The sequence below is a fragment of the Tauraco erythrolophus genome, chromosome 6 (assembly GCF_009769465.1).
Source record: "Tauraco erythrolophus isolate bTauEry1 chromosome 6, bTauEry1.pri, whole genome shotgun sequence".
Taxonomy (NCBI): domain Eukaryota; kingdom Metazoa; phylum Chordata; class Aves; order Musophagiformes; family Musophagidae; genus Tauraco; species Tauraco erythrolophus.
The window spans coordinates 33,907,109-33,929,256 of NC_141470.1; the positions used below are offsets into that span (position 1 = coordinate 33,907,109).

A 22,148-nucleotide genomic window follows, 5' to 3' on the forward strand; every position below is an offset into this window, starting at 1 on the left:
GACTGCATGAAGGAAACTCCCTGAGCATTTTTCTGTGCTTCCTTACTGTGCCTTTTCCAGCTATTCAGGGCTTCCAAGTTGAGTGTGACACGTTTGCCGTTTCCTAGCTCCAGTGCTCATTCCCGTGGCCGACACATGTGGATATACGACATCTCTTGATTTGTCCTGAATAACATACCAGCTACTTAAGGATTTTTTTGTGAGGCGTGACAGTGCTTAATGGGCTCACCTACCTGCAACTTAGTGGCTCTGATTTCTCATTGCTGGTACAGTCGTTTGCACTGGTACAAAGTAGATGTGAAACACTGTCATGTGAAGTTGACAGCATTTCGTGTCCCTTCGCAGGGTTGTGTGGCGGTGGGGAGTTAGGGCTGGGCTGCTGTGGCAGGAAACAAGCACATATTGAAAAGTGAAGCTGGCCACAAGCACAAAGTGACCTCTTTAGTTTTGGAGGAGGATAACAGTTAGGCAATTTATTGTTATTTTTTAAAAAATTTATTTTTTTACTAGCTATCCCTATACATCTTTTACTGGTAACACTTCGAAGTTTTCTGATACAGGTAAAGACTTTAAAAAACATGGCTTTAGTCTTGGCTATGTCCCTTTATCATGTGTCAGCTACTAAAGCGTTTTCAATAGTTCTAATTGAAACATGAGCCAATTTACTAATTAGCCAAGATTACATGGGGAATACACAAAGGGAAATTGCCTTTCTGTGTCAATATTTCCTCCTTTGTCCCTATGAAGACCTGGTGTGACGTGACCAAACTGCGCCACTGACAGCCAGCCAGGCAGAGCCCCTGAGCTCCCGGTGATCCTGAGCAAAGTCCCACAGAGATGGCCATGGAGGGGCATACAGGACTTCAGACTGGGGTCCCAGTCTCTGCCTTGGGGTTCAGCCCCTTCTTGTACAGCATCTTACTCAGCGGACCTTTTCCTACCTCCCTGTGACCTGCTGTAGTGGAGATGGATGTTTCTGGCCCTGACTTTCGCAGGAACAGAGCGGAGTTGCCCTGTGTACTGCAGGCATGGCAGGGGTAGGGACATGCAGAAGGACTCTAGGTGACCTGGACAGGTTCCAGCCTCTGCCTGTGTGGGGAGGGACAGCGGGGCGTAGGGAGCCCTCCTGGCTATGTGTGCCAGGAGGCAGCGCCAAAGACTTGTTCCTCCCCTCCCAGGCAAGTTATGCCTTGGCAGTCTGAGTGAACATTATGAAGGACTTTCTAGGGGTAAAGAGTTGAAACATGGGGAAAGAAACTGTCTCTACCATGGAGCTTTCAAAAACCAGTTGGGCAACGAGCTACCTGCCAGCATTGGTTTGGTGGGACTGGCCCTGCCCAGAGACAGGGTGACAGCTGAGAGCTAGCAGTTACTTCCAGCCCTGTTTTCCGAGGTCTTTTGGTTCTCTAATGGTGTAAAGGAACTTCAGCAGGGAAGAGGAGGTGCCCTAGAGAAATGAACAGCTCCTTCAAATGAGAACCAGATCAGATGAAGCAGAATAAGTTGATACTCAAGGGAATAAGTGATGCTTCCACCACCACTTCAAGCTCTATCTGCTCTCTTCCCTCACCCACCTTATGGCTGCAGACCTGTAACATCTTCCATGTTAGGATTTTGAAGAAAGTTCCCTATCAAATCCCTGTGAGAAATAAGGATCCAGCCACTACATGGATATAGAAACTGAAGCACAGAATTATCAAGTGACTTTCTTGAATGGCTTCAGGCTGGCGTGGAGAAATACATAGGTATTCTATGTGTAATACAGTACACAGTGACAAGCACTGCAGAGAACCCCACTTTAATGATAAGATGATAACTAGTTATTATCTGATTGTCCCATAGGCCAACTTGAAGACAAAAGAGAAAAAATCCCATTTCTGGGGGTGCTTCTGTCTATGACACTTCACAGCCAACTGGTCTGATAGTGAGGTGGTCCGGGCTGTTCCCCATGTGCTAGCTGAACAGATCGGGATGGCTCTTGCACGGTTGCTCTTCCAAGGTCTTCATGAATGACACAGCCAGTTCCTGGAAACTGGCCCGCAGTGGCTTGTCTCCAGCTCTTGTACTAGCACCGGTTCTTCTGTAACTCGTACATCAGCAACTTGCACATCAATGATGTGCTTGAAACTCTATCCTGACAGTTTGTCTATCCTGTTGACATCTGCTTAGGTAATTGGTATCAACGTCTGCTCTGACCTTAGAGGCACCTTCAGTTCTGGCCTGGCTGCTAGAACAAACTGTGACCATCACCAGTGGCTGCAGCTGGATGCTTCAAAACCTGTTACTCCCTCTATAATCCCTGTGGGAGCCAAAAATCTTCTTTCATGAGTATGGACTTAAGCCCAAGGTGCAACCTGTCTGGCTTACTTATACTCTGAATAGGTTCCTAAATTACCATGATTTCCTGTTGAATTCAAGATCACTTGTCTTCTCCTTGATGAGTTTAGTGAATCTGCTTTGGGATCTAATGATTGTCCTCCTCAAACACCTCTCGTCTTTGTGCCATGTGGCAGCTTATGTCCTTTGCTTCAAAATGACTCGTCTTGTCCTGCCCTTGGTTACTTGATGCTCAATGCCATGTGACCATGTGCATCCTATCAGCTTCTCTTGCTGGCTTCTTCACGTTGTCTGCTAGCGCCGTCACGTTGCTCTGTTAAACATCTGCCTCCCAGTGAGCCAGGCAAAGACAGCTCCCCACTATGCATATCTTTATTTAATCCCCTCTGGTTTGCCTCAAATGTTGACATCTCACCTAGTCAGCATTTCTGCAGTAGGACTTCTTAATGAGATCTTCCGGCAGAACAAATAGGTCCTATCTGTAGTTTCATGTTGAAATCCCAGCACAGTGCAGAGCTCTGGGGAAGAGTCAGACTGGCACCACACATTTCGAAATTCATGCTGCGGGGACCTGCACTCACAGCAAATCAGATGAGGATTTGAGTGTATCAGGATGTGTCAAGAATGCTGAGGCTTGACCCAAGGTGTACTGAAGATCTCCTGGTACTTCTGCCCATCCCAGGGATGTTTACCTTGCTGTCCTGGCTGCTTTCCATCCAGGCTAACAGCATCCCACCAGGGACTGTAAATCCTGCCCTTGCACAGCCCTGCCTGTTTCAATGGTATACACTATGTGACATCTCCTGACTTACGCTGGTTTTAGAGCTGAGCCTTATTTCACATTCCAAAGTCAAGCAGACACATTCTCTTAACCTCCTCAGCAATAATTCCTGCAAATGAGAGTCTCCACACAGAGAGATACTCAATATTTTCTAGCACATTAATCAAATAATCATCCAGTTGTTGCCTTATGTGTTGGAAGCAGACATGTTGTCAAATAAAATGATTTTATAGATTATCCTCTGTACTTCCCAGACAGGGAATTTAGCAACATCATGTGCAAAGTCCTTTAGGAGAAGATCAATGTCTATTCATTTCATCTTCAGTTGCTTACTCAGGGAAATCTCATACTTAATGTTGTTCCCCAGAGCAACTTAATGTTTCCCATTCCTAACTTTGAAAACCAGTGACTGTTTTTAAGTGCATGTTGAAAGGAGAGCCTGGACCACTATCATGTGAGGGCTGTTGGTGGCAGCTTGCAATGACCCCAGAGAAAAAGGAAAGAGTGAGCAGCTATTCTGAATGGCCAGGTGAGCCCTGGGAACACCGGCTCTTGCCTTGCCCTGCTGTGTCGCAGCCCAAACCGAAAGCATTGCTCAGTCTGCTGAAAACACCACCAAGGCCTGATTTAAAGATCTCTTCCCACCAACTTACTCATGCGGGGTTGAGATTGGACTATGCTGTGCCTTGGTGCACCTGGTGAGGCTTTGGGGTTTGCAGAGTGGCTCCTTGCTACCAGCTCCTGGTGCCATTTAACAAAGACAGTTGATTGCCAGGAGAGGCTTTTGGATGGCCTCTGTTCTCTGCTTTTGAGCTGTCTGAGGTACGTCTTGGCTGTGAGTAAGCTGTCAGAAAGGGGAAGGCTGGAAAGTGTCCTCCTGTCCCCATGTGGAGTTCTCCTGTCCCCAGAGGCTGAACAATGATAGCTGCTCAGCTGAGCAAGGTGGGCTTCAGAGGGCTCACTTCCTGTTGCGGTGAGCGTGCCCGTCAGGGCTGCTGTGCTGCCAGCCCCTCTCCCGCCTGCCTCTGCCTCCATTAATTTCAAGAAGCTATCAGGATGTTCTTGCAGCAAAATGTTCCTGAGCCGTCCTGCTCCCGCACGCTCGCTGCCTCTCGGTGTCCTCCTGTCACATCTCTTGCATTAACGCGATGCCTTCCCGGGGCAGTGTTATGCTCCAGCCCTTCTCCCCATCCATCTCCTCTGCTCTCCATGCCTTCTGAGGAGGTGGCTCTCAGCGTGGCTGCAGGTGAGAGATGAGATTGCGCAGGAGCAACTTGTGTTTTGGCCTCCAGACGATTTACGATGGCTCAGGACACAGCTGTAGTTACGGTTGCTTTTCATAGCCCTGGAGAGGAGCAAGATGCTCACAGTGGCTAGGGAAGCTGTAGAGCCTGGAAACGGGCAGCTCCCACCCGCCGTGGCGGGCTGGGAGAGGTGGCCACCACAAGTGCCCTGCATCAGCGCTGACCTTTCCGCAGTGACAGTCACCGGAGCCGCCAGCCGGCTGAGAGAAGGGCACTTGCCTGCAAGGGAGCAAGCCCAGCCCCACGTCCCCATCCTTGCAGGCTGCAGAGCTGTCCGGGTTTCAGCTGGGGCAGAGTTAGTTCTCTTTATCAGCTACAAGAGCTCTGTGTTTTGGTTTCAGCCTGGGACACGTTATGAGAAGAACGTTGATAGCCACTGATGTTTATAGCTGGCACTGAGGCCTCAAGGACTTTTCAGCTTCCCGTGTTCTTGCCAGTGTGCAGGAGCACAACAGGTTGGGGGGAAGCAGAGCTGGGACAGAGGGTCCATAACTCCCCCTATGATTTGAACTTAGACTTAGGGTTGAGGGCCAAACTGGCCAATGAAGTATCCCATATCATGCAGCATCATGCCCAGTATAAAGATGAGGGTTGACTGGAAAGAAGGGCCTTTGCTCTTCCAGAGCTCTCACACTCAAACTCTCGGAGTGCTCTCTCTCTCTCTCATGCTCTCTATTTTGGGCTTCTCGCTCATCTGGGATTGCGCTATCAGGACTTATTTGTTTTGGGATTGTTAGTCCAGGACAAGTCTTTGTCACTGGGTGATGAGCAATTACACTGTGCATCACTTGTTTGTATATATTATTTTCATTATACATATGTATTCATATAGTAGTAGTAAATTGTTCTTATCTCAGCCCACAGGTCTCTATCCCTTTTTCCCTTTAACTCTTTTCCCCATTCCCTGGGGATGGAGGAGGTTGAGTGAGCAGCTGTGTGGTGTTTAGTTGCTGGCCAGGCTAAACTACAAGGGTGACCCGGGAGCAGGGACACTGCTCTTCCCTCTGCTGCAAAATCCCAGTGAAAGGTTAACCGCTCCCTGTTATCTGGCACTGGGCCCATGAGCCCTCGCTCACCTCCCGGGGTCACTGCACAGCCCCTGCGACCTTCTGCCATGCTCCTTCTCTCATCGCACGGGAACGTCTGGCAACGCGCTGTCTCCGGAGCAAAAGCAGGCAGCAGCTGTGGTCTGGCTGGAGCCCTCCATCCGCTGCCACCCAACCGCAGGCAGTGCCGGCATCCCCACGCCACACAGCCCACACCTCTGTGCTCCTGCGCTGGGTCCCCAGGGCTTTCATGGTGGACCTGCTGAGCACCCGCCGCCTCTCAGCAGAGCTGAAGAGGTCGGGCACCTCCTCCTCTTTTGGGATTCAGTCAGGTTGGGTGAGGGGTGTGAGGTGCTGCCCATGCCTGGGCAGGGCACCCGTGGCTTCGGTCTGTGGAAGTTCTGCCCCTCACCTGTTCTTTCAGAGCCAGGTAAAATGTCCTTTTCTCCCTGTAGCTTGTAGCAAAGGGGTAAAACAGCAATTTACTGGACCAGTGACCAAATTCAGGCAGCCTTTTTTGAAAAGCCACCTGAGACTTAAGGATGCGGTAACAGTCCAGTTTGCTACAGAGCTGAGCTGGTCTAGGAGTCCTGAGGGTTCACTCTCTCGGGATCCTGACCCACGGGGACTTGCTCTGCAAAGTCAGTTTTCCTTCTCTTTCCTGACTTTTTTTTTTTTTAATATTAAAAAAAGACTGCTATAAAGAAATTTCACCGCTGTGGGACTACTTAGTAGAGCTCTCTGTACTTCACAAAATGTGCACACAGTAAGTTGTTATTCCTTGAGTCCACAGCTCTGAGTATTCATCACAGCGATGAGGGGCTCACAGACATCAGGCTTTCCATACGCACAGCACGTGGCTGGGGAGATCATCTGCTGTGCATGTGTCCTCATTAGAAGAGCATTTCTCTTCCACTCTGGTGTGTGCACACACCACTCAGGGAAATGGGAGAGTCACCTCATAAAGAAAAGAAAGAAAGAAGGAAACAAAGAAAGGAAAAGAAAGTTGCTGTATAAAACAAACTCAAACGATATGCATGCGTTATATTCATTGCATAAAGCCTTAGAATAGCTTTGTCATGATACCTGAGCTGGCCCCCGGGAAACAGAGTGTGTGGGTTTTTTTCCAAATTTTTGCAGTCAAGCAATACTGAGTAATTTAGAACTCCAGAATGGAAAAAAGAACCATAAGCAATGGTAATTATGACTAGGATTTTAAAAAGCAACCCACGTTCAGGAAGCACTGGCTGCTTTTGAAAATTCCACTTTCTGTTTTGTAGTGTCTATGAGCAAGGAAAAGATCAGAGCTATGAATCAGCTGTAGGTTTAACTCAGCAAATTGAACAAGCTTTGCAAAGTACCAGGGGCCCAGACAACATCTGGTTCAAAAGCCAAATTCGGTCAACATCTCCAATGAAAATGCAACAAACTCCCTGTGATGAAGTCTTAGCCGAGCACCAACATTTACACCAGAGACGTATCATTTAAAATCCTACATCCTTCAGGCTGGATTAGCAGAGAGAGGAAGGATCTAGAGGAGGGAAAGGAGGCTTGCTGGCATTAACACAGGATACAAGTAGAGCAAGCACTGGCCAAAATAAAGCTGATTTAGCTTACAAAGAAGAATTAGAGGTGATTTTTCTTGCATATTCCTTCACTGATGGATATAGCAGAGGTTGTCCAAACTCCTCCCCCTATGCTGTATGCCATCATTTGAAAGACAGGGTTTGGGACCATGCCAAAAACAAGAGCCAGAACAGGAAATGGGATTTTTGCAGTCAGAGTGCAGAAGCAGTTATGACTTGAGAGTCAAGTTTGTAGGAGGACTGGATAATTTTGTGGTTGTTAATGACATTAGTAGGAACACAAGCTGCAGCGATGACAATTAATCAACTCTCCTGTTCAGAGGGCTGCTTGCAGTGGCAGCATCCCCAGGATGCAGGGCTGGACAACGTGAACTCTGAAGCGCTGTGGGATCAAAGATCCTGGGTGTATTTAATGCCAGGGGCTCCTGGCTGAGCCACAGATTGATTTGCAGCTTGGGGATATTTTTCCAGGCTCTTTGATTGCTGATCCTGCTCTTCTCCTCCTTTCCATCCCCAGCGAAGACCAGTTGTGCACAAAATGCACTGGGGCCTGATCTGAATGTTGAGGATGGGCAGGGAGCATGGGGAGGCTGTAGCTGGAGGACTGTATGTGGCCATAGAGCTGTGGGGAGCGGGATTCACTCTGACACCCAGATCTCCAAGCTGCAGGTCGCAGGGTTTCCCCGTGGCCCACGTGGTCAGCGGGCAGCTGCCTGGCAGGCAGATGTTGCCAGCAGAGAGGCAGCAGCCCGGTGCCTGCGGGGTGTGTGTGCTCCTGCGTCTGCTTTTGCACGTGTGCGTGCGTGTGTGTGTGCGCGTGGTAGGTAGCAGGGTGAGGGGTGCCTGCTTCTCTGCCGGCCATCAGAGCCCCTTGCCCGTAAGCTAAGCCGCGAGCTGCCGTGCGGGCGGCTCCTGAGCTCCTCGATGGTTTGCCAGGGGATCAACACTATTTTATCTGATTTTGCTTTGCACAGTGTGGCCTGCCATCATGCCTTTGGGTTAAACAGAAAATTGTCTGGTGTCACTTGCAGGAGCTGGGCTTTAACCTTTCTCAAGGGCCGTGTTGAGCTTGTTCAGTGGGTGAGAAAACTTTGACTCTCTAATGTCCCTGTTCAACTCTGTACCTTCCTCCACTGTTGCTTCTCTGTTCCCTTCTCCGCTTTATGACACTCACTATTTTTCCATCCACAGCAAAACAGTTCACATCAAGGTAATTGATGATGAGGAGTATGAAAAAACCAAGAATTTCTTCATTGAGCTGATGAGCCCCCGCATGGTGGATATGAGTTTACAGAAAGGTGTAGTACTGGCCCTCCAGACTAACATTAATGTTCTTCTTTCCTCTTCTCTTCTGTCTCCTTCCTCCTCTTCTCCTCTTCCTCTGACGTCTCTCTGTCTCCAACTGCTCTGCCCTAAACACTGCTGTGCGCACACACCGTGTCACATGGTACCCATGGGGGGAGCGATGCTGGGGCCGGGCAGAGGCTAAGTGGTGAGGAGGGTGGAGAGAGAAGGATGGAGAGCAGTCCAATGTGTTGGTGTCTCTGCAGCAACTCGAGAGGGACCTTCTGCCGTCCCTGCTGGAGGGTCTGAGCAAATTTTGTAGCGTCAGCAAGAAGATGCTGCCTGGAAACACATCCAGTATCTCAGAGGATCATCGCCTGGCCCTAGTCCTACAGGACATCCCAGTCAGACCCATGTTAGAAAGAGACAGGAATCGAGGCCCGGCAGAGAAGCAGCTCCTGTAATTTCTGAGGACTCAGCAAAAGCTGTGAAGCCTCCAGTCTGGTTGCTGCAGAGTGGCACTGGGAGTGGGAGATGAGGGCAGGGAGGAGCTGACACCCCGCTTTGGTTTGTCTGAGGGCTCGCAGCAGCTTTGTGTGCCCCGCAAGGTCCCAGCAAAGCTGCCTGCTCTCAGGAAAGCTGCATCCTCGCTCAGGGAACAGGTCAGGGGGAAGAGGCAGACGCTATCAAAGAGAAAAACCAATAAGCTGTGCCATTTGAAAAATGTAAATTAGAAATATCAGCCTCCTTCGCAGCTGACAGAGCTGTAGCTCGCTGGCAGAGAACCACTGCACCCCCATGGTGTGGGGAACGTGTATGTGAGTGCCCGCCTCTCTCTCTTCTCCTCAGGCTCCCAGCCCAGAGCCCCTGCAGGTTTATTATTAATTGTGAGGGTAGCAGAAGCAATTGAGCTTCCAGCTAATACACAGTGGGTACCCCAAGGTGGTCCCTGGTGATTTCCAGGCAGACGATACCCTTTCCATTACCATGTGACACTGAGAAAAATGTGCTGCAGAAGTCACCTCCTCCCGCTAACCATCAGCAAGGTCCTCCTCACCCCTCTCCCACCCTCCTCACCTCCTTGCCAGCCCCCCTCTCCTCCTAATACCTTCCCGCTCCCCAAGGAGCAGCTGCGACGGATGCCCCGATTCCAGCAGGCAGGCTGACATGCACCGCCCTGCCAGGGAAGGGGCTGCGTGCCAGGAGTCCACGCCGCCACCACCGCTACTGCCGCCGCCACCTCATCTCCGGCCGGCTGACCCACTGTACATGGTTGTCTCTCTTGTTGTCCCTACAGGAAGACCGTAAGGGTTAAGATAGTAGATGAGGAGGAATACGAAAGGCAGGAGAATTTCTTCATTGCCCTTGGTGAACCGAAATGGATGGAACGAGGAATATCAGGTGTGAGATCTGTTATGAAAAAAGAAAAAAAATCACAATCCAGTCTCCAAACCCCAAATCCAGAAAATGTAATGTTCTCTCTCCTCCTTCCCCTCCTTCCTTTTCTCCTCCCACTGTAGATGGATTGACTTTTATTCTCTGCCCTCCTGTGTTCTCGCTCTCACCCTGTTTCGGTGTTATCTCTGCCTTTTAGAGCCCAGCTTACTTCTGATCCTCCTTTTGTGCAATGCTTGAGCCACAGAGGCCATATTATTTTGACTGGGTTTCTTTGTCTTGATCTGTTTTTGTTCTGAGCACACCTTTGCTGTTCTCCCCTTTCCTGCTCCTTTGCCGGGACCTTGGGGAATGTGAAAGGCAAGGGAAGGGCATAATGCATGGCTGCCCCTTCGACTCCTCCCATATGCACCCCATCCTTCCCTCATTGTTGCCTGCCAGTGGCCTTGCCTTGGTGTTCGTGAGTCCCTACGAGGCACAGTGAAAAGCCCATGGGAGAAGAGGGAAGGTGTGAGGTATCTCATTTTGCCTTTATTTTTAAAAATTATTTTCTGTGTATTTCATCTCAAAACACCCTTAATGTGTGCAAATGATCACAGCCTGTTGCACAGAGAGTGTGGACCTCTGCCGAGGTCCTACTTCATCAGCAGTGAGACCAGGATCTCCCAGCAGAGCAGGATTAGAGTGGGGATAAACCCTGACTTTTTAGTCATGCCTTGCCTAGATGTATCTTTTTCCTTGTCCTTGTTTGACCCCTTTGTCACTGAGCGAGTCTTGCCATTGGCTTCACCAGCTTTGGAGTCACCCAGGAGGGCCAAGCTTTAACCAGAAACACTTTACAAAAGGGAATTCAAATACACGTTCTGGGTGTCTGACACAGAGTAGAGACAGACCTGTGTGCCCATGGGCTTATTTCTGCTCCTGTGTGCTGCTGCAGGTGATGGGAATGCCTGGCAGTTGCCCATGCATCACTGAAACATCTGTCTCTCATCTGGCCAGCACAGCACCTGCCCTCTGGCCAGTCCTAGCTCCCATGCAAGGCTCTGCAGGACATTTGGGATAGGCACAGCTTGCATTAGCATGACAATGTCATCTAGCATCTGTGGATTTGTAAAATGTAAACACAAGGAGGATTCATAGTTTAGTGCCATTAGACCATCTCCTGCAGCCTGCAGGCAATGAGGAACATTAGGTTTCACTGTGCACAGGCCCTCAGGTTTCACCAAAATCCAACTGCCCTTGAGTGGAAGCCGTGACAAGCTTGCTACATCCCATGGGGGTATGGTCCAGCAGTTCATGGCTCTCTAGGGTAAAGATGTGAACATGGCATCTAAGTAGAAATCATCAAGCTACAAAGTAGTAGCTTGTAGCCACTAGTTACTTTCCTACTTTTCTCCACCAGGTGAAAACCTATATAGCGTGCTGTACCTTCTGTGTATGTACCTGCTCACTATAGCGGTATTGCACTCAGATTCCTTCTTGAAAGTTTAAGGAGATTAAGCTCTTTGAATCTGTGTCAGCAAAGTCTTCAGCCCTAGAATCACCCTGGGGTCTCCTCTCTGCATGTGCCCCTTCCTGTCCACAGAGCTCCCACCTCCATCTCACCAGGTACAGGAGGAAAACCATCTGCCTCTGGCTCTCTCCTGCTTATGCACTACTCGGCCTGGAGCATCACACTGAAGTTTCTGCACAGTTGTCCGCTCTCTGTGAGCCCTGCATCCTTTACTGAACCAGTGAGTTTCAGGATACGGAGTCAGTATCGGGCTGGTTTTTGTGAAGTCCTACATTTCTTTTTCCCATATAGGCCACTTTGCATCTGGCTGAATAAAAATGCTTATTTGAAAAAAATCCAAATAGCCCTTAAGGTGGTTCAGTTGCAAAATGTCCTCACTATTATTAGGACCATGATGGCAGTTTGCCATATTGTGGGTGTCTCATTTACAGCAGCATGAGCTGGAGTCAGTGGGACCATCTGATTTGGCACAGGCAGAGAGGAGATGAGAGCCGAACTAAAGGATCTGCAGCAGAGAGCCACTTCCCTTGCCACAGGTACGGACGCACCCTCTGTACCTGGAGGAAGTGAAGGACCGTGCTGAGGAGGAGATGTAGAGCCCTGGTTGGCCTCGTTAGAGACAAGTCAGAGCAAAAGCACCCTGGTTTTAAAATCTTAAGAAGCAAGAGAATAAAATGCATTGGTAAATGTTGCTGGCACAAGGTGGCACAGTCGCTACATGAATTCCAGGGCATCTGGAAAGATCCCCAGCTCCGTAGTGCTGCTTGCTGTGGCATCGCCGACAAGCATACCTTCTGCCTGAGCTGAAGAATGAGGAGCTACACGAGGCTTTCCCATGCAGAGTGTTGGAAGTGATGGACAGCTGTCGCCAGCACACATGGGGCACACGCGTGAGCAGCCGGCTCAGCCCGAGAGGCGTGAGACCTGCCGTACAGCGTCGGGAAGGGACGCTCACAATGGCTCCAGCACGCGTGTCCCTGCCGCCATCGTGGGCAGAGTGCCGATGGCTTATTTATTGCAAAGCACACGCACGACCGATACGGCCCCGCGGGCTGCGAGGTCAGCAACGCTGCACAGGCGGTGCCATTGTTCTGCATCAACAGACTGTGAGGAAAATCCCAACACACAGGTGCCTGGCTGGGACTTAACTTGGATTTGTTGCGGTGAGGAACAGTCCCCCATGCGACTGACACAGTGAGGGCATAGCACAGATCTTGCCTCTCTTGGGAGGCCCAGGCTGGGTGGCTTTTGACGAAGAGTCTCTCTGGGTTTTGGCTACCCACGTTTGTTTCCAGCACTGCAAAAGATGTTTTCTTAACAGCGTGTCCTTATTTTGTTGTTACTTCCCACTTTTAGCTCTGTCCCACTGAGCCGGTGCCTAGGGTGCTGTAGGAGTGTTGGGTGTTCTCAGGTGGCTCTTTGTAGTGTCTTCAAAACATCTTTTCAGGCCCCATTGGGAGCAGGGCAGTGTTAGGTGCTTCAAGCTGACTGGCAGTCGTGTTTGGAAGTAATCTGGGGTCTGGCTCACGCAGAGACCTCCGGTCTATCGCAGTTGTGCCTGCACTATCACAGCTCCGTGCTGAGACCTGCACTCACCCCAGGACCTCACCTTAAGGACACAGCTAGGTAGCAGTGATGAAATCAGTGATGAAACGTGGTGCCCTAAAGGGCAGACAGAGGTGACAGCAGGGCTGGTGATCCAGAGAATAGATGCGTGCCTCTCAAACCAACTCGGGGAAGAGTTTGGATGGCTTATTTTGGATGCAGGACTTGATCTGGAGCTCCATGCTATTGAAATCCCCTGTGCTGTCCGTGAGGGTGCCCACCCTGCTGCTGACTGTGGTGGCAGCAGTTCCTGATAGACACACAGCGAAAGAGGACAGCAGGTGGGAGCAGGGTTCGCTGCCATATGGTCGTTTTGCATTACTGGCTCTGCTGTCTGATACGCGTGCCTGTACAAAGCATTCGCCACCAGTCAAGGGAACGTCTGCTTGCTCTGACTGGAGCTGTGGGGTAGAGGGGAACCTCCTTATCTTGGGCTGCACAATTAGGTGAGGCTGCATGTCTCCAGGAGGATCTCTGCAAGGGCCAGAACTCAGCAGGAAATTCGTCCTATTGCTCTTGCTGTTTGCACCTGCAAGTACTTACTGGGGGACATCATCTCTACGCAGGAAGGTACCTGTGCTGGTCCAAACATGAGCCTGTCTTCAGGTTGCTCAGGGCCTGCACAGTGCATAACAGCCCTGAAACAGCCTTTTGACTGAAACATTTTTCATCATGTGCAGATGCTGCTCCTTGCTGTTCACCCCCAGTCATATCAGTGCCATGCTGCTTTGAGCCATGGGGCACTTGGTTGTTAGCCCTTGCCATACGGAGAGCTGAACACTTACTCCTGCTCTTTGCTTTCCCCCCTTATATGCATGTTACATCTACAATACCAAACCTTGTCCTACAGCCCATTCGTTATTTTTCACCGGTTGCTGTCTACAGCTGGAGTTTTTCAAAGACTTTCTGATCATCCAAACAACCGCATCAAGTAGTTTTACTTCAGCAGCTCTTTTTTGCTGACGTGCTCCGATACTTCAAAGAGATGAGAATAGATCTGCAATGGATATCTTGCCAGCCTGGTCTGTGATGAAGACTGATACTGACTCAGTGATGGCATATCCAATACAAAGAGCACTAGCAAAGATGGTGGTTGCCATGAGCTGGTTATAGCGAAGCGAATGAGTGAAAAGAAATCGAAGAGAGACTTGTGTTCTTTGCTTGGCAAAGATGGTAAATGTTGCTTTTCTCTATCCTCCTGGACATTTCTCAGGTTTCCTGATTTTTTTGTCTTCTCCATTTCTAAGAAGTTAATCTGAATCCTTCTTGTCTCATTTTTCCTCTGTATGTGTGGTCATGTAAAGTGAATCCCTGTCTACTGAGCGCTGCAGGGCTTTGAAACCTCCCAGCACCCTGAGCCACCTTTCTGGCCATCCTTTTTCAGCGCCTTTTTAAAGTGTTCCTGCAGTGAAACAAGTCTTTTGCTGTATGACAAGACGCTGTCTGTTGGTTTGACTCTTGCTGTCATGGCAGCTCTGGTATCATCCCAGCTCGTAACTCGGACTGAGGATTTTGCTGCTGTCAGCCCAGCAGGATTTTGGAGAAACACTTTCTTCACATATCAGCTCTCACGCTTTGTTCGCAGTCCTGGATTACAGGAGAAAAACTTGCTTTGCTTTCCCTGGATAAAGTTGCTCTTTGGCTTAAAATGTGGTTAACCTTAGTGTTGATGGAGCCCCAATAGCAAGTGAAGCTACTCTGGGAGATTTTGTTTGATAGCAGATAATGGTGAAAATACCATTTGGAAAATTATGGTTCATGAGGGTAATTGGGAGCCTGCTCGTGACACAGTGGTGAAAGATTCAACCTCAGGGCCTCTGGTGCGTGAAGGCTGAGTCTTGAGGGCTACGCTTTGTAAAAGGGACCAAGATCCTTCATGCAAAATTTTGCTTCAGCAAGCATGTCTCTCACAAGATACGACTGCACTGGAAACAGAAGCACAGATGGCTGGCAAGCACTATTAAACAGCTTGCTGGCATGACCTGGCTTGGGAAGATTTTGTCTGAAGTCCTCTCAGCCCTCCCAGCACAGAATCAACTGGTGTGGACAAATCTTGTAACACATCTCCTTTTAATCAAGTGTCAGCATCCCCGATGGGAAAGCTTCGTGTGCCAGAGGGAGCATGTGACTAGGAGTCGCAGAGTAAGGATTAAACTGCAAAGAAAGGATTCCTAGCCTGGATTGATCCAGCAAGTTATCTGTATCAAAATATTGATGAAATGATGTGACTTGGTACGAAGGTCCGTGCCTGGTTAAGATAAGCTGCATTGATATTTGAGCACATGTGCTGCAGTTTTCTGAAGTGTGGGCAGATGCTGAGGAAGTCCTTCTTCCATCAGCTGCTGATGGGAATAACAAAGAAATGTTAGATTGCTGTAATCTCCTTCCCCGAAGGTTTAGTAATTTGCTTACAGCTCTGTGATAAAGCTGAACGCTGCTGATCCTCCTGATGGAGAGGAGTCTCTTGGAGTCTGCAAGAGCTTTGCCATTGACTTCAACGATAACAGCGTTCACGTTAGTGCTGCAAAATCTCTGCCTTGTTTAGACTATTAAAAAAAAAACCCATATTTATAGCTCTTCACAGTCCATTAGGGAAACAGTTTGCTCACCTCAGTGAGCAAACCTGGAGGCAGAGCCTGTGGACAGTTACATCTGGAAGATGGGGGATCCTTACCTCTTTGGGGAACTGAGCCCGTGGTTTGCGTGGTCACTGAGCTCCTTTGGGTGCGCGTGGGGTGCAGGCAAGGTGTTCTCCTTGCCTTTTGCTGCCTGAGACTGCCTTGTTGTGAGAGTGACGGTCTCCTCAGAATCCAGCCTCCTCTCCCTCGTTTCAGCTCACTCGGTAAATCCCAGGCCTTTAACAAGCATCCTCTTATCTACACAGTGGCTTCCTGGAGTCTTTAGGGATATTGATTAGAAAAGATTTACGTTAATGAAGAATGAGTGCAGAATAAAGCATGCAGCATCATCAAATCTCCCTGAGAGGTAAACAGCAGAAAAAGATATTTCACTGTTTAGAAAAAGGCTGGGACACACATTTAGCACACCAGGTTGCTGTAAACAACAGGATTGCCCGATGGCTGGTCTGCTCCCATCCCAGGCCTGGTTCCTCTTGGTTTAACCTTCTTTGGCTTCAGTAGAGTTAAAGCAGGAGGGAGTTCAATTCCTGATCTGTAACCCACACCAACACGCATGTCGCAGCAGGATTTGACCCCAAAATACACTGAAAACATGCAGATGAAATAGTTTATTAGTAAACAGCTTTTTTAGCAGCTAAATTCAGGTCTTAAATTGTCCATTTTCAGGGGTGGCAGGGGAAGCAGAGTTCATGCACATGATTTTGACTTTGCCTAGTAAAAACCAGGCCTGCAAGGCAGAGAAGTCCCAGTAAAGGAGGAACTGGGATCCAAACCTGAAAGCTTTGGGTCTCCTGAGAGAGTCTGCAGGCACACGTGTTTGCATTTACACCGTGCAAGGGTTAGGCAAGGGGTACTTGGGACTGCTATTTTGGATTTGACTGCTGAGCTAATTTTAGCAGCTCCCTGGAAGAATACATGCGTTAAGCCTCTGAGACTACCTGAGATGCCAACAGCAATGAGGTTGCCTGACTTGGCCCCACCAGGAGCTCAATGTGCAGAGCGGGAGTGCAGGAGGGGGACAGGTGCCTTGGGGAGGGATGGAGGGATGGAGCCGGGGCAGCGGAGGGAGGCTTGCAGGATGGGGACGGCACGGCGGCCATCAGTGGGGCTGGTACAGGTAAAGGTATCCCCAGATGGACTGTCAGGAGATGTTGCAGGTCAGGGCTAAGGGCACATTAGCAGATGCGTGTGCAGGAAGGAACCTTTAGTCCGTGAAATCATTTTCTTGCTTGCGTGCACAGCATTCACTCAGAAACGCGAAGATAAAATAATCCCTCGGCTTTCTGCATGCTGTATTCTTGATGTTTCATTCATAGCTTTATGGGCTTCTTCAAATATTCATGTATCATATCATAAGTGAAAGGGAGAAAAATAGTTCTTTTGCAAGCTTAAAAGCAAACGGGAAAAAAAAATAAACTCAAATCCCAGAGCACTAGAATAACAGTTTTAAAACCCATGAGGAACCAATGATTATTTTTTTTTTAATAACCACAGTAGCTTGGGGGCCCAGTAATATTTCATTATATTAAATTTGAACAGTGGATCGACCCATTGTACTAATGCTTGTAATTGCAAAAGGCAAATTAAATTTCCCCACATTGTCTGAGGAACCAGAAGACCATGGAATAGTAAGGAGGCCACAGGGTAGCATGGAGCTGCAGCTACAAGGAGACTCAAGATTCCTACTATAAGGGGCAGTGACAGGCCTCTTGGAGACTTCCTGGACAGGAGGTGGTGCGGGCAGAGTAAACATCCTGTTCTTATGGCTCTGTGGCACTGCATGTGCTGCAGAACATATTCACAAACGGTTCTCCCGAAGGTTTTTGACTCTGAAACAGGAGGGGTGCTCAGCAAGGAGCCTTTTCATTGCCCCTTCCCCGTTCACTGCGCCTCTACCTGCCCGCATAGATCCCCTGGAGCGCCCATAGTATTTCCAGCTGGGGAAATGGATTGGTGGATGAAGATCTTGACGGGACCAATGCCTCTCCACAGGCTGTTGGAAAAGCTGTGCCCAGGGATGCTGCCTGATGGAGCAGGGAAGTGACTGGGAGCCGGGACTCAGGATTACTTTCCCCGGCTCTGCCACCGATGTGCTGTGTGACCTTTGACAAATCGCTTAGGAAATCACTTTGAAACCAGCAACAGTTACAGCTAGGTGCATCTGTACAAAAGTGCCTGCTTTTCAGAGGCCTGAAGCAGCAAGTCGGGGTAAATGAGCACTTTTGGACTCCAGCCCACTTCTGAGTTTGCAAAATGTTCCTTTTAGCCTCTCTTTGCTTGGTTTGCCATCTGTCCAACGGGGCTGTTAATACTGACTCAGTCTTTGTAGAGGGTTTTAAGCTTCTGAGACTTCAAGTGCATGATAATTAGTGTTAGTAATTACAATACTGTCATAGCATGCAACCAAGTCTTCGGGGACTGGTTTGCTGTTTGAAGGACAGGTAGAAGTTGAAGCTAAGGCATGGAGCTGGTGCTTGGCCCCTCTTTAAGAGGCTTCAGTATTTTTTTGTTATACGGACTCTCCTGTAGTTAGTTTGAAACTTGAATGCAGGCTGTGGTTTTCTAGGGGTAACATGTAAGAGGGATCCAGCCAGACATTTCTTTGTGATGGCTCTGGGGGAGTGGGGAAATCAAGGTGAGGAGGGCCGGGAGGCCACTGCCCAAGGCAGTGAGAGGGCTGAGTGCACCTGTATGGAAAGTCAGGGTAAGGTCATCCCTTGCAAGGACCTTCGCCCCCTTCTCCTCCCTTCTTCCTACCTCTAATCTCACTGGACCACGTGGTCACATCTCCCAGTTTCCTCCCACTGCGATGGCATTGCCTGGCACGTGCCTGTGTGGCGTTGTCTGGGGGACCTGCTCTTGGGAGCAAAGAGAGCCAGGAGGTCCTAAAGCAGTGATGCTTTATGTGTTCCTGTGATCTTCTCAGCATCCTGACCTCCTCCAGGAGCGGTGGGCGCAGGATAGGTGTAGGTGAGGCAGGGCATCCCAGGGGGTGACGCACAGCCACATTACCCACTGCCCCATTTCACACTGGAGACCAGCACCCATTTTATCAATGCCTGCCCCTGATGATCCTCTTCCCAGTGAGCTGCCTGTCGCCCCCAGCCACCCTCTCTTCTCAGCCACTCACGGCTTTACCGGGGCCTCCCTGGTTGTGCCAAGTGCTGCCACAACCAAACACTTCTGGCTGAAGCGAGGGCACCTCCTGTGCCTTCGGGTCAGTTTAGGTTGCATCAGGCCTGGATGGCAAGTGTAATCGTGTCCCCCCCCGAACTTTTCCCTTTCCCCCCCTGCTACTCCCCGCCCGCATCCCATCCCTCTGCCTTCGCTTGGGGGGGTATGACTTTGGGGAGCCAGCACCCCGGTGCTCACCAGCCTCCTCTCCATATCACTGCTGCCCAGCCTGCACCCGGCATGTTGCCCTGGCGAGTTCGTGCGCTGTGCCACGTCCATTGCTCACTGACAGCCGTCATCTGCAAAACAGCTTTTCACCCTGGGATATTAACTTCTTCCCTCTTCTTCTCTTCTCTCTCCCTGTCTTTTTCATGTCCTTCTCTCCCCACAGCCCTCCTGCTCTCCCAAGGTAAGTGCTTTTTCTCCTTTCCTCTGCCTGCTCTGGTTCTGTTTTCGTCGCCCTCGCTCAGCGACTCCCATGTTTGTGTTTGCTGTGTTGTAGACAACCCCAGCTCACGGTGTTCACGTCCAGCAGGAGCTAGTTAAGAGCAATGCATTAAGAACATGACAGTGATTGATTGATTGATGTCTAAGAGCCTTCCCCAAGTTCCACATTTTTCCCCAGGGTTTTGGGAAATGACCTGGCCAGGGTTGCAAAGCAGAATATGCAGCTTTGACTAGCCTGGGGCTGTGACTCGACCCTCTCTCTGGGCAGCTCTGGGGCTGGGACTGTGCTGATGCACCGGGGAGTACAGGGCTCGTCTGCACGGGGGTGGCACTCCTGGGGTGTGAGGTGATGGTGTCTGGGGTGCGTGGGGGTGCAGGGCTGTGTGGGTGTGCCCTGCACATGCGGGATCAGTGCATGCAGCCGAATGCTCTCGACCTCCTATCCTGGAGGGTCTCGAAGGTCCCCAGCACCAGGGCAGTGCTACCAGAGCACAATAAGCATCAGCACCTTTTCCCTCTTATCCTCAACTCTCGCTCTGTAGCCTTCATCTTCTCTCCCTGTTGCAGGATTTTGCGTTTATTGATACTGAGCCCCCTCTTTCTTTCCCGAAATCCCTGTTACGTCAGTCTCTCTTGATCCCACTGTGGTGCGATGTGCACCTCCTGTATTTTTCTTATTCCTTCCATTCCAGATATGATTACAGTTGAATTTGCGCTAAAAAAACATTTGTCAAAAGATGAGGGCAGGCGTGCAGGGTGCAGAGAGGAGCTCGAGTCTGACAGGTTTGCAAGCAAAGCTGAAAACCCAAGTGTTCATCACGCCTGAGCTGTGCTGCAAATCAAAGGAGCAGCATCTGCCACGCGAGCTTCAGTCTCTGCTGCTTTCCGGAGGATGCCAAATCTGCTGCGCAGGGGATGGCCTGAGCCCATCGGATATCGGGCTAATTAGGAAATTGCTAGTGGCAGGCAGAAGTCCCCGGCTCCCCAAATATCAGCTTAGGGTGTTTATGGAAAACTCCTCAGAGCGTTTTGGATGTTTTCCTTTGTTACTTCTTCAGGTCCAGGAGGACTGGAAATAAGTTGAGCACAGCCTCCTTCCCAGTAATTTCATTGCCTTAATTCAGTAGCTGCCTAATTTGATCAGAACTCCATGAACAAAGTAATTTCTATTAAAGTAACATAACTTTCATCCCTCTGTTGTGATCCAGTCTGATTGCTTTTGGCAGCCATTACTGGAGAACTTGGTCACCAGCTATGGAAAGTTGCTTTCCAGTTAATAAAGAAAAGCCTCCTCCCTGTCTGGGAAGGAGGGGAGTCCCGGGGGTGCCCCCCTTCTTGCCGGGCTACCCTGAGGTGCCCTCTGTGCCTACGGCATGTGCCTGGCTGATGGTTTGAGCTCACAGTGCTCAGTCCTCGCACGCGCTTCAAGCTGGCAGCCGGCCGGCGAGCAGAGCCCCGCTCACCGCAGAGGCACATGCTGGAGTGTCACTCTGCAGCAATCACAGCTAATCAGTGGGGAGAGAAGTGACGTCCTCATTTAGTCCATGTCATGTTAGATTTAGATTACATGCACGCGCAAGAATTTTTGTTTAAAAAACTGCATTATTGAACGTTTCCGTGGAATCCATTGGTCCCACTCCTCATCCCCTCCTTCCCTGAGCAGCTCACATAGCTTTGCCAAAGCAGCACCCCTTTCCCTGGGGCTGCCTCCCTGACACTGCTGGGCACCCTGGCTCTCCTCCGCAGTCATGGAGCGTTCGTCCCCCCGCATCTTTGGCAGCCCCTGTGGGGCCAGCAGCAGCACAGCCCCCACTTGCTGTGGTGGCCCCGTCTCTTTGCAGAAGGCCTGGGGTGCTCCGATGGATGAGCACCATCAGAGCACCCGATGGATGAGCCCAAGCCTCCCTTTTCCCAGCAGCCCTTACCTGTGGGTAAACGAGAGATCCTGACTCTGCTTGCCTGCCTTGCCCAGCCCTCCCTGGGAAAACAAGGCTGTGGATTTTACGCAAGGCAAAGTGACTGGGCAGGGAAGAGCCTCTGGCACAGGTTCAGTTCACCATTTGTTTCCTCCAGACAGGCTCTCCGAGCCAGACTCGCGAGGGTGTGCAAAGCTTTTGAAAGCCTTGCTTGACCAAGTGTCCAGTGGCTGCTGTTGGCGCTGCAGAGGGCCATAGTAGTGTAGGGTGTCTGTGAGGTGACTTGAGAGCCAAACCTGTCTTTTTTTTAACTACTCTGATGCATAACTTTTTGTTTTGGCACTGGCAGCGATCTCCCTGTATGCTCTTTATACAGGGAAATAGTTGGTACCGAAGTGCGTAGCTATTCCAGTTGTCCCTGCCATTGCCAGCAGTGGACGAGTGGCTCAGGTGGTCTTTCCAGCCTTGCAAAAGTCACTGAAAGCATGAGCAGAGGCTTGACTTGCAAGTTTTTGGGCTCAGGAGGTTCGGATTTTTAGAGGGATGAGGAATTATCTAAATGGTAGATACTTTTCTACCCTCATTGCCACATATTCACCCAGTGCAAACTAAAAATACTTCTAAATATGTTTCTTTATTTATGCATTAAAACTCATGGGTCCTCTTTGCAGTGGGAAGGACTGGGGAGCAGAGACGCCAGCTGACTGGCCTGTCGGGGACAGTCATGTCAACAGCAATCTCAAGGCAGAGCCAGCAGTGGAATAATGCGCAGTTCCCAGCCTTGTGCCTTAGCCTCCCTCTCATGAATGTATGAGCAGCATCTCCCAGTTAGCGTTAAGGTCGCTGGGGCATGTATATGGGATGTATCATGCCTCAAAAATAGCTTTCAGGGCTAAGTAAGCAGATTTCTCCCTTTTTAGAAAGCAGCCCAGGCTGCCGGTGCTTGTGCATGTGTTTCAGTAAAGGGCATATCCATATGCTAACCTCAAAAGCTGGCGTGTCTTTTGGCCAGAGCCAGCAGTCTTCCCTGGTTGTGACTGATGGCTCGACACCGCTCTGGAGAGAGAAGCTTATTTGTGCTCACTGTTTACTTTGTTTAGCCAGGTTTATATTTTATTGAG

General features: G+C 49.9%; 1 protein-coding gene across 9 annotated transcripts in view; it reads left to right on the plus strand.

Annotated features, from left to right (window-relative positions):
* Window positions 1–22,148, plus strand: part of SLC8A3 (solute carrier family 8 member A3) — a 101,731-nt gene that overhangs the window by 70,731 nt on the left and 8,852 nt on the right. For 2 of the 9 annotated variants that reach the window (XM_086613075.1, XM_086613081.1), the window contains exons 2-3: window positions 9,636–9,739; window positions 19,056–19,077. In XM_086613075.1, coding sequence (XP_086469201.1) covers window positions 9,636–9,739; window positions 19,056–19,077 — 126 coding nt within the window. Of the gene's footprint in view, window positions 1–8,245; window positions 8,364–9,635; window positions 9,740–10,861; window positions 10,878–12,879; window positions 12,901–19,055; window positions 19,078–22,148 lie in introns of all 9 variants that reach the window. The other 7 variants (XM_086613076.1, XM_086613077.1, XM_086613079.1 and 4 more) reach the window with 6 other exon arrangements.